The sequence below is a fragment of the Rhinopithecus bieti genome, unplaced genomic scaffold, assembly GCF_001698545.2.
Source record: "Rhinopithecus bieti isolate Rb0 unplaced genomic scaffold, ASM169854v2 scaffold_67750, whole genome shotgun sequence".
Classification (NCBI taxonomy): Eukaryota; Metazoa; Chordata; class Mammalia; order Primates; family Cercopithecidae; genus Rhinopithecus; species Rhinopithecus bieti.
The window spans coordinates 138,447-151,719 of record NW_016825685.1 but is presented as its reverse complement, the minus strand read 5'-3'; the positions used below and the strand labels follow the sequence as shown (position 1 = coordinate 151,719).

General features: G+C 42.3%; 1 protein-coding gene across 2 annotated transcripts in view; it reads right to left on the bottom strand.

Moving 5' to 3' along the window:
* PID1 (phosphotyrosine interaction domain containing 1) overlaps positions 1-13,273 on the bottom strand; it is a 261,999-nt gene extending 248,726 nt beyond the window's left edge. The window contains exons 1-2 of one of the 2 annotated variants that reach the window (XM_017863098.1): positions 12,949-13,020; positions 7,667-7,792 (exon numbers count right to left, since the gene is read on the bottom strand). Coding sequence is in view for 1 of the 2 variants with exons in the window: in XM_017863097.1 (XP_017718586.1) it covers positions 12,949-12,978 (30 nt within the window). In the remaining variant the exon portion in view is untranslated. Of the gene's footprint in view, positions 1-7,666; positions 7,793-12,948 lie in introns of both variants that reach the window. The other variant, XM_017863097.1, reaches the window with a different exon arrangement.

The window sequence follows — 13,273 nt, the reverse complement described above, 5'->3', positions numbered from 1 at the left end:
ACTAATGGTTTTGCGTGATGGATTCGCTCTTTGTTTTCTGTCACGGGAGGAAAAATAACAGGAAGGCAGCCCAGCCAGTCATTGGGGCCACATCCCAGAAATTTACCCTTTCAACAGTAATATCTTGTGAGTCTACCAGCCACGGAGGCTGGAGTCAGGCACTGCAATACAGGGCTGGAAAAGGCCTCAGAGGACTGAGCCAGCTGGGAGAGTCAGCTGGAACAGCAACACGCTAGAAAGGGGAGAAAAATGCATGAACTGGGAGCGTGAACGAGAAGCAGGGGGAGAAAAGTGCATGAACTGGGAGCGTGAACGAGAAGCAGGGGGAGAAAAGTGCATGAACTGGGAGCGTGAACGAGAAGCAGGGGGAGAAAAATGTATGAACTGGGAGCGTGAACGAGAAGCAGGACCATCCAGAACGGGTAAGAATCAACAAGGTAACGAGAACTTTCCACCCTTTGGCCTGGATTTGTTCTCTTGCTCAACCACTGGTTTAACTACGATCCTCAGGCAAACTGAGATGGATGAAAAATGTCATTTCAAGAACTGAATGAACAAATGTTTTAAAAGAAGAGAATGCCAAGAAAAATTATAGAGTTCATTATTTATGTTCTGGGTTAGAATTTTTATTTCCAGTAAAAAGGAAATGAAAGTGACAGGGAATTCTCAGGAGTGAGAACAGAAACAGGGTATTGTTTAGTTCTCTTAACATCTAGCACTATGCCTGGCAAATAATGAGGATTTCACATACACATTTTTAACAACTATATAGAGATATAGCTGACATATAATAAGCTGCACAATTTGATTTGTTTTAAACGTATGTATAAACCCATGAATCCATCACATAATCAAGATGTTGAACAAATCCATCACCCCCAAAACTTATCCCAATCCCCTTTCAGGCCCCTCCCTCCAAGTCCATCCTCAGGGAACTACTGATCTGAGTAAATCATTTTACCTTCCCACCAGTAGCATACGAAAGTTCCTGTTTTTCCACATCCTCACTAACAGGTAGCATGGTCATAGTTCTGGTTTTTCTTTTTCAGTTGTTTTAATAGTTGTGTAGTGATACCTCATCATGATTTGAATTCACATTTCCCTAATGACTAATGACACTGAACATCTTTTCATGCCATCTGTAGACCTTAGTTCAAATCATTTCCTGGTTTTTAAAAATTGGATTCTCTTTCTTCTTATTGAGTTTTGACAGTTTATTTATCCTAGATCTAAATCCTTTAATACATATATGAGACATAAGTATTTTCTCCCAGCCTGAATCTTACCTTTTCATTCTTTTATCCATATCTTTTAAAGAGCAGAAGTTTTAATTTTATAAAGTCCCATTATTTTCTTTGTTGATTGCATTTTTGTCATTGTTCTAAGGAATCTCTGCCCAACCCAGAGAAACTCTGGGATGTAATGAATATGTTCATCATCTTGATTGCAGTAATGTTTACACAGATACACACAAAGTCACAAAGATTTTCTGCTGTTTTTGTCTAGAAGTTTTAAAACTTTAGGTTTTATATTTAGGTTTATGACCCATTTTGAGTTAATTTTTGTAAATGGCATGATGAATAGATTCAAGTATCTGGGTTTGCTGATGTTGTCACTGTCATTTTGCATATGAATATCCAATTGTTCCAGCATCATTTGTTGAAAACACTATTATCCTTTCTCCAGTTGCTATGGTCTAGACTCATATGTTAGAATCCTAACGCCCAAGGTAATGGTATGAGGAGATGAAACATTTGGGGAGGTCATGGGAGTGAAGCCTTCATGAATGGGATTAATTCCCTTACAAAATAGGCCTAAGAGAGCTCTTCCAGCCCTTACCTCACGTGAGGACACAGCATGCAGGCACCATTCCTATGAATCAGAAACAGCCTTCCCCAGACACTGAATCTGCTGGCATCTTGATCCTGGACTTACAGGTTTAAGAACCATGAAAAATAAATGTAGTTTCTAAGCTACTCAGCCTAAGGAATTTGTTATAGCAGCCTAGGCAGACTAAGACACTAGTGAACTATCTTCTCTGCACCTTTGTCAAAATCATATATATTTCTGATCAAAAAGCATAATAACTCTCAGTAAAAGCCCTCATTGACAGCTGCTGAAATATAAAACATGCATACTCTTACTCAGCCATATCAATTTTGGTAGTTCAGCCTAAAGAAATATAGGCAGCAGTAGGTCAGGATATATACAAAAATTTATAGCAGTATTATTTATAGGGGAAAAAAAATAGAACATGAACACAACCCAAATACTCCCTCATGGGAGAATGGGGGAATGAGTAAATAAATTAGAGTCCAGCTTCATCACAAAATTCTACACAGGTACTAAAAGGAATGAGTTGGAGCTATATATATTGACCAGAAAAGACACCCAAAAAATACTGTAAAGTAGAATTTTTTAAAAAGTTGTATATATGTGTGTTTGTATATATATTTGTGCATGTGTGTGTATATATATATGTATATAAAATTGAAATTCATGAGAAAAACTAAACATATGTTTATACATATCTATACATTTGCAAAAGCCTGGGGAAAGTCTGTGGAAAAATAACCACTAGATAGATAACATGGGTTTCCTTCATGGGTAGAATTGGGAATTGGGAAAGGCACAAGATTACTAACTTCTTTACATATTTCTAAACTGACTAATTTGCTACGCTAAGCAGACATTATTTGTAATTTTTAACAATCAAGAAAGTAGTAGGCAGGACATGGAGCAGATGTAGAGAAAATTCTGAGTGCCATTTTTTTTTTTTTTCTTTGGTGGCTGGTCAAGTAGGGATAAATATCTTGGTGACTGGTAGATAGCCAAAAGAAAATTCTACACTATTATAGATTAAATTGCATCCCCCTAAAATGTACATGTTGAAATCCTAACCCGTAGTACCTCAGAATGTGACTTTATTTGGTCAGCAAGTTGTGATCAGCCACTAACTCAATATGACTGATTTCCTCATAAACAGGGGAAATTTGGACATAGAGACACACACACAGGAAGAACACCATATGAATACTGGAGTGATGATGCCACAAGCCAAGGAATGCCAAAGGTTGCCAGTAAACTACCAGCAGCTAGGAGAAAGCCAGGAGCTGTGGACAAACTAACTCACAGCCCTCAGGACAAACTAACCCTGCCAGCATCTTGATTTCAGACTTCCAGCCTCCAGAACTGTGGGACAACCCACAGTACCAGTACCACCTGGTTTGTGGTACTTCGCTATTGCAGCCCTAGGAACGAATACATTCAGCTACCAAGAATTTATGTTCAAAAGCAAAATAGCTACCACCAGGACCAGGCCCCATAGACTCCAGCTCAGTTCCTAGGAAACAACCTCAGAAGACGTAGAAAGGAAACAGCAGTTGCCACTGCCCACATTATAGGTGGCTTGTACAGCAGGATTCCGCTCTCACCTGAGGAAAAGTAGGCTCATTCCTGATGTGAAACCATCAAAGCATGCAGTGGGTGAATCTGTCAGTTTATTCTCAGACCCACAATTATAAAGCAACTCTGAGGAAAGGTTTGTCATGAAAAGATTAGGATGGATCTAACAATTATGCAGCTCCTTTCCCCTGGTAACTATCCATTTCCCTCCTGCTCCCATGGACACAGGGGATATTCCTTCTGGAGAAGAGAATGAAAAGCAAAACAGCACTTTAAGACCAGAATGACTCTTCACTCTCAGAAAGAGACACTGACAGAGCAGTTCTGCAGTTGGAAAGGCTCCCTGCCTTCATCTCAGAAGGACTGGAAACATTTGTGCCTTCCTGGATGTAACAAAAAAAGACAAGCTTGCCCAAGAAAATAAGTATTATGACATGGATGACTTTTTTTTTGTCTTCAAAGTGCGTTCCAGAATAAGAATAGGCTCTTCACTAAAATAATTTATACAGTTATCAAATAAAAAACAAAATAAAACACCAAACTGGGTACAAATAATCAAACTGACATACCATGAGGCTCACCTGGAGGTCAATTTGAAATATATTTCTTTGTCAGCTTACAGGTTTTCCTAGTCAGGAAGAGGCAAATCACAGAGGCTGCTACACAGAGAGCCTACAGGGACTCCGAAAACTTAGATTGTTTTGAGGATAAAATCCTTACTACTAGTCTTCCTTTGGTCTCAGCCTGTCTGGAAAAGTTTCACTGAGGTCCACCTCAAAGTGACTGTGTTTCACATTCCAGCCCATAAGTTTCATCTCCAAAGTGAACCATCTTCAGGCCTGAAGCTCATGTACCATATTTTCCAGAGGACCTTCCCTGAGCAACACAGCATATGTTACACTCAAGGTTTGCCGCCTTTTCCTAGGATGTTGTCAACCAGAAGGAAATAAAGGAGAAAGAAGCAATAGCTTAGTTGTTTTCTTTTTTTTTTTTTCAATCCACAGTAGACAAACTCACACTCGGTATTAAAAACAGGATTCCTGATAGACACATGCATTTTGTCCCAGTACGTGAAAGTTGGAGATACCCACACCACAGAAACAGAGTGATCAAACATAGTCAATAGGCTATATGGTTTCACTGGTGTAGTAGCTACCTAGGGCTGTTGTAACAAATAACCACAAACTGGGTAGCTTAAAACAACATAAATTTAATGTGTCACCATTTGGGAGGCCGGAAGTCCAAAATGGAAATGTTGGCAGGGCCACACTCCATCCAAAGGCTCTGGGGAAGAACACGTCCTCGACTCTTCTAACACTGGGCAGTTTCCAGCAATCCTTGGTGCTCCTTGGCTTGTGGTCCCATAACTCCGTTTTCTGCCTTGATCTTCACAATGGCCTTCTCTGTGCCTCCTCTGTGTCTTCAAATCTCTCCTTGTAAGGACACTAGTCATTGGCTCTAGGGTTCACCCTAATTCAATATGACCTCATCTTAACTTGCTTACATCTGCACAAACCTTATTTCCAAATAAAGCTGCATTCACAGGTAACAGGGGTTAAGACTTCAACACATCTTTTGGGGGAACACAATTCAACCTTCAACAATGAGTAACATGTGGAGGCTTGGGTTTGAATCTGAATTTTGGTCCCTTAGTAGCTGTGTCAGTTAGAAATGTCAAAGATACAAGTAACAGAAGTCCCCATTCACATATGGGCATAAACAAACGAAAGGGGGTCATATTCTTCTCATATAACTCTTGGTTAGGAGGTAGGTTCAGGTGCTGCTTACTGATCCAAGTCCTTCCATCTTATCATGCTAGCCTTCTGAGCGGACTGGTTTTAAGGCTTTTCATTTATTGCTGCAGAATCACCACATGGTTGCTGTAATGCTAGACATCACATCTATGCTCAGGGCAGCAAGAAGACAGAAAAGGGGGAAAAGGCTATTTCTCCAAGAAGTGGCATTTGCTATTCATGAAGGTAAGGTATCTTTAGTATATATCCTCTCATATCCCAGTGGTTAAAAACTGGTCTCTGACAATCCTTGGACCAGTATGAGAATATTATCATGGTTATAGAATACCCACCCTCCAGCCAAGGTATGACCATCTGCTGCCTGAAAAAGCTGGGGCTTCATCTGCAGAGACAAAGGTGAGATGGAAGATGTGTCGTCAACGAACGGAAGCAAAAGTTATCTGTAGTCTCTGGACAATTGTTACGTCATCCAGAAAAATGAGACAACAAAATCTCCATCCCTTAGAATTTTCTCAAGGATTAAATATGCTTTTTCATATAAAACAAAATGTCTGCTCCATGACACAAGGGGCGCAGTGCTTAGGAGTGCAGACCCTACAGCCAGTCTGCTGGCTATCAACCCCAGCTCTACTACCAAAGGCTGTTGGGAGGACAGGTCAGTGCTGGGAACATAGTAAATGCTAACAAAAAGTTGGCTGCTATTGTTATTAGTACTGATACTACTACTAAATAAGCCTGCAATGAATGGCAGCTGGTATTTCTTGATTTTCTCCATACTTGGAAATGAGCATGGCTGGAAAGGTAAAAATCACCAATAAAACTCCTGATTAAATGAGAGTCTGCCAGCAGCACTGCTGGAATGGAAGGAAATGTTGCTTCTGGGACCCTGACCACAGCACCCCTTCTCTGTGCCCTGTTTGAGAATACTTGCCACGCTATATAACCTTCTAGCTCTGGATAGTTGGGAGCAAACATGCATTTGACGGTTTTCAGAAGGGCTTCACTTACCTAAAATTTCTTTTGGAGCAGAGGACTCTCAACTCAATAGTATACATGAAATTTCCTGATAGTCAACTTCAGCATGACTTCCCTTACTACCTTTATAACATGAGAGAACTAACACTTCATCCTGACCTTGAGACCACTGCCTGGCAGAAACTAAAGGAGACATAAGAGGTATGTCAACTCAGACCATTTTCAGGATAGCCACACCCAGGCCTCTCTAAAACAGGGACCAGAGTGATCAAGAGCCATAAGGTATGTGGCCCCCAAGCCCCAGCCCAGCTCACCCATACCCTAACACCCACTATCATATGTGAACCTCCATCATCTTCACCCCCAACTGTATAGACAATTGTATTCTATGCATCACACTTTCCTATACATCAAGAATAAAAGGCGCTTCCCCAAGTGAGGAGACACAGACAAGTGGACAGTGAGCAGGCCATTAACATACTGGTTCTGGTTTATAAAGCTGAGCTAGCTAGGGATCTTCATATGAACAGAAACACTGAAAGTTACAATCATACTAGGAAATATATATTAAGCCCAACTTTGAACAATAAGGAATAGGACTGTGAGTCCCCTAAGTTTACAACTATGTCCTTCTTCTCACCCTTCACCCACACCGAGCATAGTACTTGGGACGTAGTAGATGGACAAGAAAGATGGACAGAGGGAAGACAGGAGCTCAGATCTAAACTCAAAACTCTATTTCTACAGTGACCAACCATAACAACATTAAAAAGTGCTTCTGTTTATTGAGCACCTACGATACGCGACATACCAAAATCTCTGCAAAGCACATCTCTCTATTTTACAGATAGGAAAAGCAAAGCTCAGAAAAGTTACAAAACTGAAACATTGCTAGTGAGCCATTGAGTCAAAATTATGTATAAAGAGACAGACCTGCTTTTTTTGTTTTGTTTTGTTTACCTAAATGATTTCTTACTCAGAAAACAACCTGACTAAGAAGGCCATTACTGGAGCCTCCCTTATCAAAGTAAGAACTCGGTTGAAATGTAAGAGGGCAGAGGAATCCCGGGCCATCAGGCAAGGGAAAGAAGACCTCGGCCAGATGATTGATCCACGTGGCATCAGTATTAAGTAGAAGAGCACATCGAGATGCTGGAAGCATTGAAATATGCCAAAGTCACAAAACAAGTCTGTGTCTTTTCCTGACACCTTCCTTTTGCAGTCCTTGGCCTCAACGGTTGGACCTGGTGAATACACTGAGGCTTTATCACTGATTAGCAGCTCAATAGGGATGACAACTTTTTTTTAAGTAAACACAGAATGACAGTAGACTAATTCCACTAGACTTTAAGGAGGTCTTTGGACAAATGACTCAACTATTTCTTCTTGCTCTACTTACATAAAGCCTCTGTTTACATTTGTGTCCATGGGGCTGAAAGAAGCACAGTGTAGTCATTTAGTGTTTCTGGACTAGTTTTATTTGCTGACCACTAACAAGTCCCTGAACTGCTGCTATTCACAGAATAAAATACCTTGTGGAAGGCAGTCTGATCTCCAGTACCCTGGAAGCTGTAAGGCTGATTCTCCCAGAGTCTCGTCCAGGGCTAATTTTCATGGTAAAATGCGGTCAGTGTGGAGGGGTATGGGAGGGACCTAACCTGGAACATCAAACAAAATGCAAAAGTTGCCTAACACTCCAAGATAACTCAGTACAGTCAACACAAAACAGCCATTAGGCCATGGTTAAGCAAGGGGCACACAGTTTTTTCCCAGGCTAGGATTTTGCAAATCACTTGGTAGAGATTTGCTGACAAACTTGGAGAAAGACTCAATGATGTAAGATAGCATTTTACTCCTGAGGGAGACTAAGGCCCTGGATTAATGACAACTCTTGAGTTTTCCTTATGAACAATAAGGCCCAATGTTTTGTGCTTACTCGACTACAACTGATTAAAAGAACAACAAAATCTAGAATGGGTTTAGTGAGAAACCTGTGCCTCTGTAATAACAGCTGTTGCTTTTTTCTAAGCAACCACTCTGAAAATCTCCAACCTCCTCCCTCCTTCTCCCCATTTTTTTTTTTTTTTTTTGTCTAAACTTGGTATGAATGTGTACGCGATCCACCCTAATCATCAGTTTTCAAGGTCTCTAGTTTGGATAAATGCTATGTGCTTCAGCTGAAAAGCTCTTCAATGGCACTTGTGAATTTTAACTTCAATAGGAAACAGTAGCTTATGTGCCACCAAAGATTTGAGCCACCAAAAACAGAGTAGCCTTTGGTCAACCCACTGCTTCAACAAGAAATAGGACAGTAGCCTCTCTGAGCCCACAAGACAGTCATTGCTCTAACTGTATTTATTAACAACAACAGCACCAACACGTATATTGCACTGTGTCCGTCTTACCCTTCTGCACTATGGTGAAGTGCTTAAGAAGTAAGGACTGGAGCCAAACTGTCTGGTTCAAACTCCAGCTCAGTTCATTTCTAGCTGCTCAACCCTGGCCAAATCACTTCAACTCTTTGGCCTTCAGTTTCTCTATAAAATGGGAATAAAAGTGGTTACAGGATGCAAATGAGCCAGATCGTTAAAATAAAGCTCCTCAGCACAGTGCCACACACAGTGCCTGCACCACAAAAGCAGGTTACTAGTATCTTCCCATTCTTATTCCTTGTTCCTTCTGTCAATTTGAGCAGCCTGGAAAAGTGTCAGATTTGTCGGTTTTCACCCTGCCTGATGGGCCAGGGCTAATGGTCTCCAGTTGATGTTTTAGAGGGTTCTCCAGTCTCACTTCTCAGGGGAAAAGTGAAAATGGCATCATCATAGAGAAGAAGAATCTAGAACGATCCACACTCCAAGTCAAGACAAGATCTGCCAGATAGGACAAGGCAGAGAAAGGGTGAGATAATCCTCAGAGGAGGACTTTGCCTCCTAAAATCCCCAAATAGCATTTAGCTGTAAACTTCAACCACTTCCTCAGCCAAAAATTTCAGAAGAAACCAAAAGAAAGTTGATTCAGGATGTGGGGTCCTCCCTACTCTTCACTGTGTTTCTCCCTCTTGTGGAAGTGCTAGTACACAGACATTGGCCACAATGAGAGTGAAAAAGGAAGTAATGGAACAGAAAAAAATTGCCCAGGCTGCAGAACTCAAATCCAGCTTCATGAATAAAAAGCTCTGTTTTTTCTGAATCTGCATGGAGAAATGGTAATCTCAGTGAAGACGGCTAGATGATTATATTGGAACCTTTATAGAATGCCTCATGAGAAGATGGTTACATGTCAACTTCACAATTAGAACCTGCTAGAACTTGTTTCCCATACATGCCTATCACATTCTACTTTATCCTAGTAATAACTACAACAACGACCTTAAGGAGGTGTTGACCTCCTTCGTTTCCAACTCAGTCTTGATTCATCTTTCTCGTTCTATCAAGGCCTCCAGAAAATGCATCTGGTAGCTCAGTGAAGGCCTTTGCTCTGAGAAAATACTTGTTCCTATGGATGGGACACACTCTTGCATGGATGGGTTTGTCACTTCTAAGGGATCCACCCAGTACAATCATTAAGTCAATGCAGAAACCCATACAAATTTTAAAATTTCTAGGCCAGAGGTAATCTCATCTCTATTTCATAAAACCAATATGGTTTTATTTGCTCTGAAAAGTCTCCTTTACTTTTCTGAAAGGAGTCTGTTTCAAATCTGCTTCTTTAAAATTTATAACTCTCCTCAATCCCTCCAAGAAAAAAAAAAAAAAAGTCTGCTGTGCAGACGGGAAGGTGAAAAGAGAAGAATTCATATTTATTCACTGTCAAAAGTTAGGGTGGTACATGAAACCTTCACATCCCTTTTGATCCTATTATATTTCTAATGGCAGAAGCTCCCAGCGAAGGCTCGAGTGGGATGCAACACAAGTTTTAACATTCAAGGGAGCAGATGAACTTGCCTTGGTTTGTGTGACTGAATGAGAAATTACCCAGCGCAGCCCTGCTCGGGGCAATAGTTCCCTTTGCCTGTGCTGGATTTGGGTCGGTCAAACAGCTAAACCGCAAATCAGAAAATATCAGCATCATTTTGTGGGGACACAGAACTGTGGGTAATGATCATGATAATCAAACCTGATCAAAGATGCCATTTCCTGAGCAAGGGAGCCAGTTGCTACACTCAACAGTCCACTATTTAGAGGGTGAAAGGTCTATCACATTCCCCTGGGACACAGACTTCTCAAACCAGCCTCACTGAATATGAACTGTATCATCAAGAAAGGGTCTAGTTATTTTCTTCCATCCCCTCTTTTGATTCTAGGTATTAATAAAATCAATTGACTCCTTAGTCCTATTAGGAAGTTCTGGAAATGTTTCCTTGAAGAATTTTCTTCACTCTGGCTCATCTAAATTAGAATGTTTGCATTAAAGATTAATGAGAAAAAAATTAATGCGGTTGAATGAGAAGGTTTAAAAAGATTTGTGAAAGGCACATGGAGCTCAGACACCGTTAAAGAGCAGGGCTCATTCTCAAGTTTCCTATCCAGCACGATATCCACTGCTATCTCTGTGGCCACAGAGCCTGGGAGTGGCAAAGTGGCCTCTCACTGAGGAATCAGATAGGCATGTTTCTATATCATGGTGACAGGAAAAGAAAAGGAAAAAAACCCAGGGAGCAAACAGAGATTGTGACGAAGATAACCACAAGGAATGTAAATAAAATATTATAAGCAGCTCACTCACCATCTCACCCTCAACAGCTCTCTCAGAGGCAAAAGTAAAAACGTACAAATTATGTGTTTTCAAGAAGAGTCAAGTAAAACTCTTTGGGAAGAAGCCATGGATATAAAAGATTCTTCCCGCATTTGTCTCACTTCTCTAATCCCAAGGCTTGAGACGTATGTACTTTCAAAAGAGACTCATTGAAATTTGGGGATGAAGTTGAGCCCCCTGTTGGTAAGGACCTTCCAACAGTGACTTGGTCTTGTCGGTGATAAGCCCTGTTTATCTGAGCTTTCAAAAGCCTAAAACCAAGTTCTTTCAACATGACACCTTGAAATAAAATAAATGCATTACAAACACAAACTGCAATAAACCAGGCTCACGCCAAAATGCACATGTGCACATTTCACTAAAGAAGGGGGAGACATTTCTAGTGAGGAGCAATCTCTACGGGAAGGCAAGCGAGAGCGCTCATCTGCCAAAGGTCACCTGCTCCAGAGCGCACAGGATTCCCTAAGTGAAACAAACCAGTAGGAAGAACCTGAAGAGTCAAAAATCTAGAAACTCTTCAGAGGTACAGACCATCGGGCCATAAAAGCCACCTCAAGTCACGTCTTTCTAAGGACTTCCAAAAGCTACCCTCTGCACATGAACAGGAAGCCTGCCGGCTCCCCTCAATCATTCTGCTCCTTTGGAATAGAAGTTATGCCTTGAAGTGAAGGAGAACTTCAAATGCGCCACTGGTATCTGGTGCCACTGCCAAAATACATTTACATCACCTTCTGCCAGTCATTCAGAGCCCAGTGTTGATATTCTCTTAGTAAGACAAGGAGGGGGTTAGGAGGCTGGTCATCCACCTCCTCATCTTCAAGGCTAAATGCAGGTTTTCTTGTTTATTCTACTTGAGACCCTGGGGAACTGGTCTGGTGTCTCAGGCTCTGATAAAGTGAACACACTCCCCACAAATCACCGCCCAGGGAGATTTGGAAAGGGGCTGCGGGGCATCTGTTTCTGCTAAATGCAATGCCCTCTGCAGGTTATTCCTCTGTATGAGGACTCCTAGACAAAGGTTAGCCTCTCCCTACATCTGAGAAACTGTGCTTGGGGCTTTAAATGTTCACTGAGAAGCCTCTAAGCTAGCCAGGGCCTGGCCTCACTGTCCTAAGTCTTCAGACGCAGCCTCCAATGGTGCTGTATTTTACCACTTAAACACTTCTTCAAAGTTTACTACGAAACAATGTGGCTCCAAGCTTGCCAAAAGTTTCACTACAGGATTCAGTGGATTTTATCTGGCAGAGTAGCTGCCGTGACTCCTGAGAATATTTGCCAGCAAAAGGCAGTCCTCAAACCTTGCAATCAGGGCAATCCCAAGGCCCAACGTGTCACTGAAGGAGTTCTTCTGGGAAAGGTCCCTCTTTCTCTTCAATCGCCTCCTGCAAATCCCCAGCTCCCAGAATCCAATTCAAGGCAGTCTGGCATTTCAGGAGACAGCCGTAAAAAACTTTTGATGGGATGACCCAGGACATAAATATTCTTGGCTGAACTTACTTTTGATTCTTAAATATCTGAAGGAGCTTAGGTTTAAGGAAGATAAAGGGAGAGAACCAATGAAGAGGGAAAAATAAAATAGCATGCCATGACCAAGCCAAACCAAGCTTGATATTTCCACATTATATTGGCAAATGGATGCTTTCACATATCACTTGTTCTGTCTTTCCTGGAGACCAAAAAAAAAAAAAAAAAAAAAAAAAAAAAAAAAAAAAAAATCTGGATTCAAAAATCCTAAGTCCAGACCACTACATTGTGTCAGTGGAATGCAATCTAAATTGCCAGTCAGAAAGTCCAACCTTATATGTACCAACCAACAGGCACACAAGCACCTCCAAGCCCAAAGTTGTAACGCCTGAACCCATGCGTTTGTCAGTTTCATCATCCCCATACCCCCGGGTTCCTGGCGCTGTGTTAAACCGACAGCATCATGTTGCCATCGATGCGTCTTACAAGATGGTTTTGGGCAAATCCCCTAAAGTAGGCAGAAGCCAAACCTAGGTTTCTCTGCCCGGGCACCTCCTCCTCCAGGCTGGCCCCCGGCCTCTCGGGTGCCCCTTACCTGCAGGCGCTCCGTGGCCGGCTGCCACATCTTCCAGTCCTGGGGTTTGGCAGAGGAGACGCTGGCGGGACTGTCGATCGCGCCGTGGGGCGAGGGGCTGATGTTCCGCTTTACATCTGGGGTGGGTGTCCGCGGGATGTGCGTCCTGGCGCTGGCCACCGCCGCCGGGTGGGCGCAGGGGTCTGCGAGCAGGAGGAGGAGGCGCGGCGCTCAGCTGCCGGCAACTTGTGGGCACGGCCGCGCGCCGGCTGTCCTGGCGCAGCTGCGAGAGGACTGCGCAGCTCCGCCCGGCCCCGGCGAGCGCGCGGCGGCGGCAGGGGCGGCC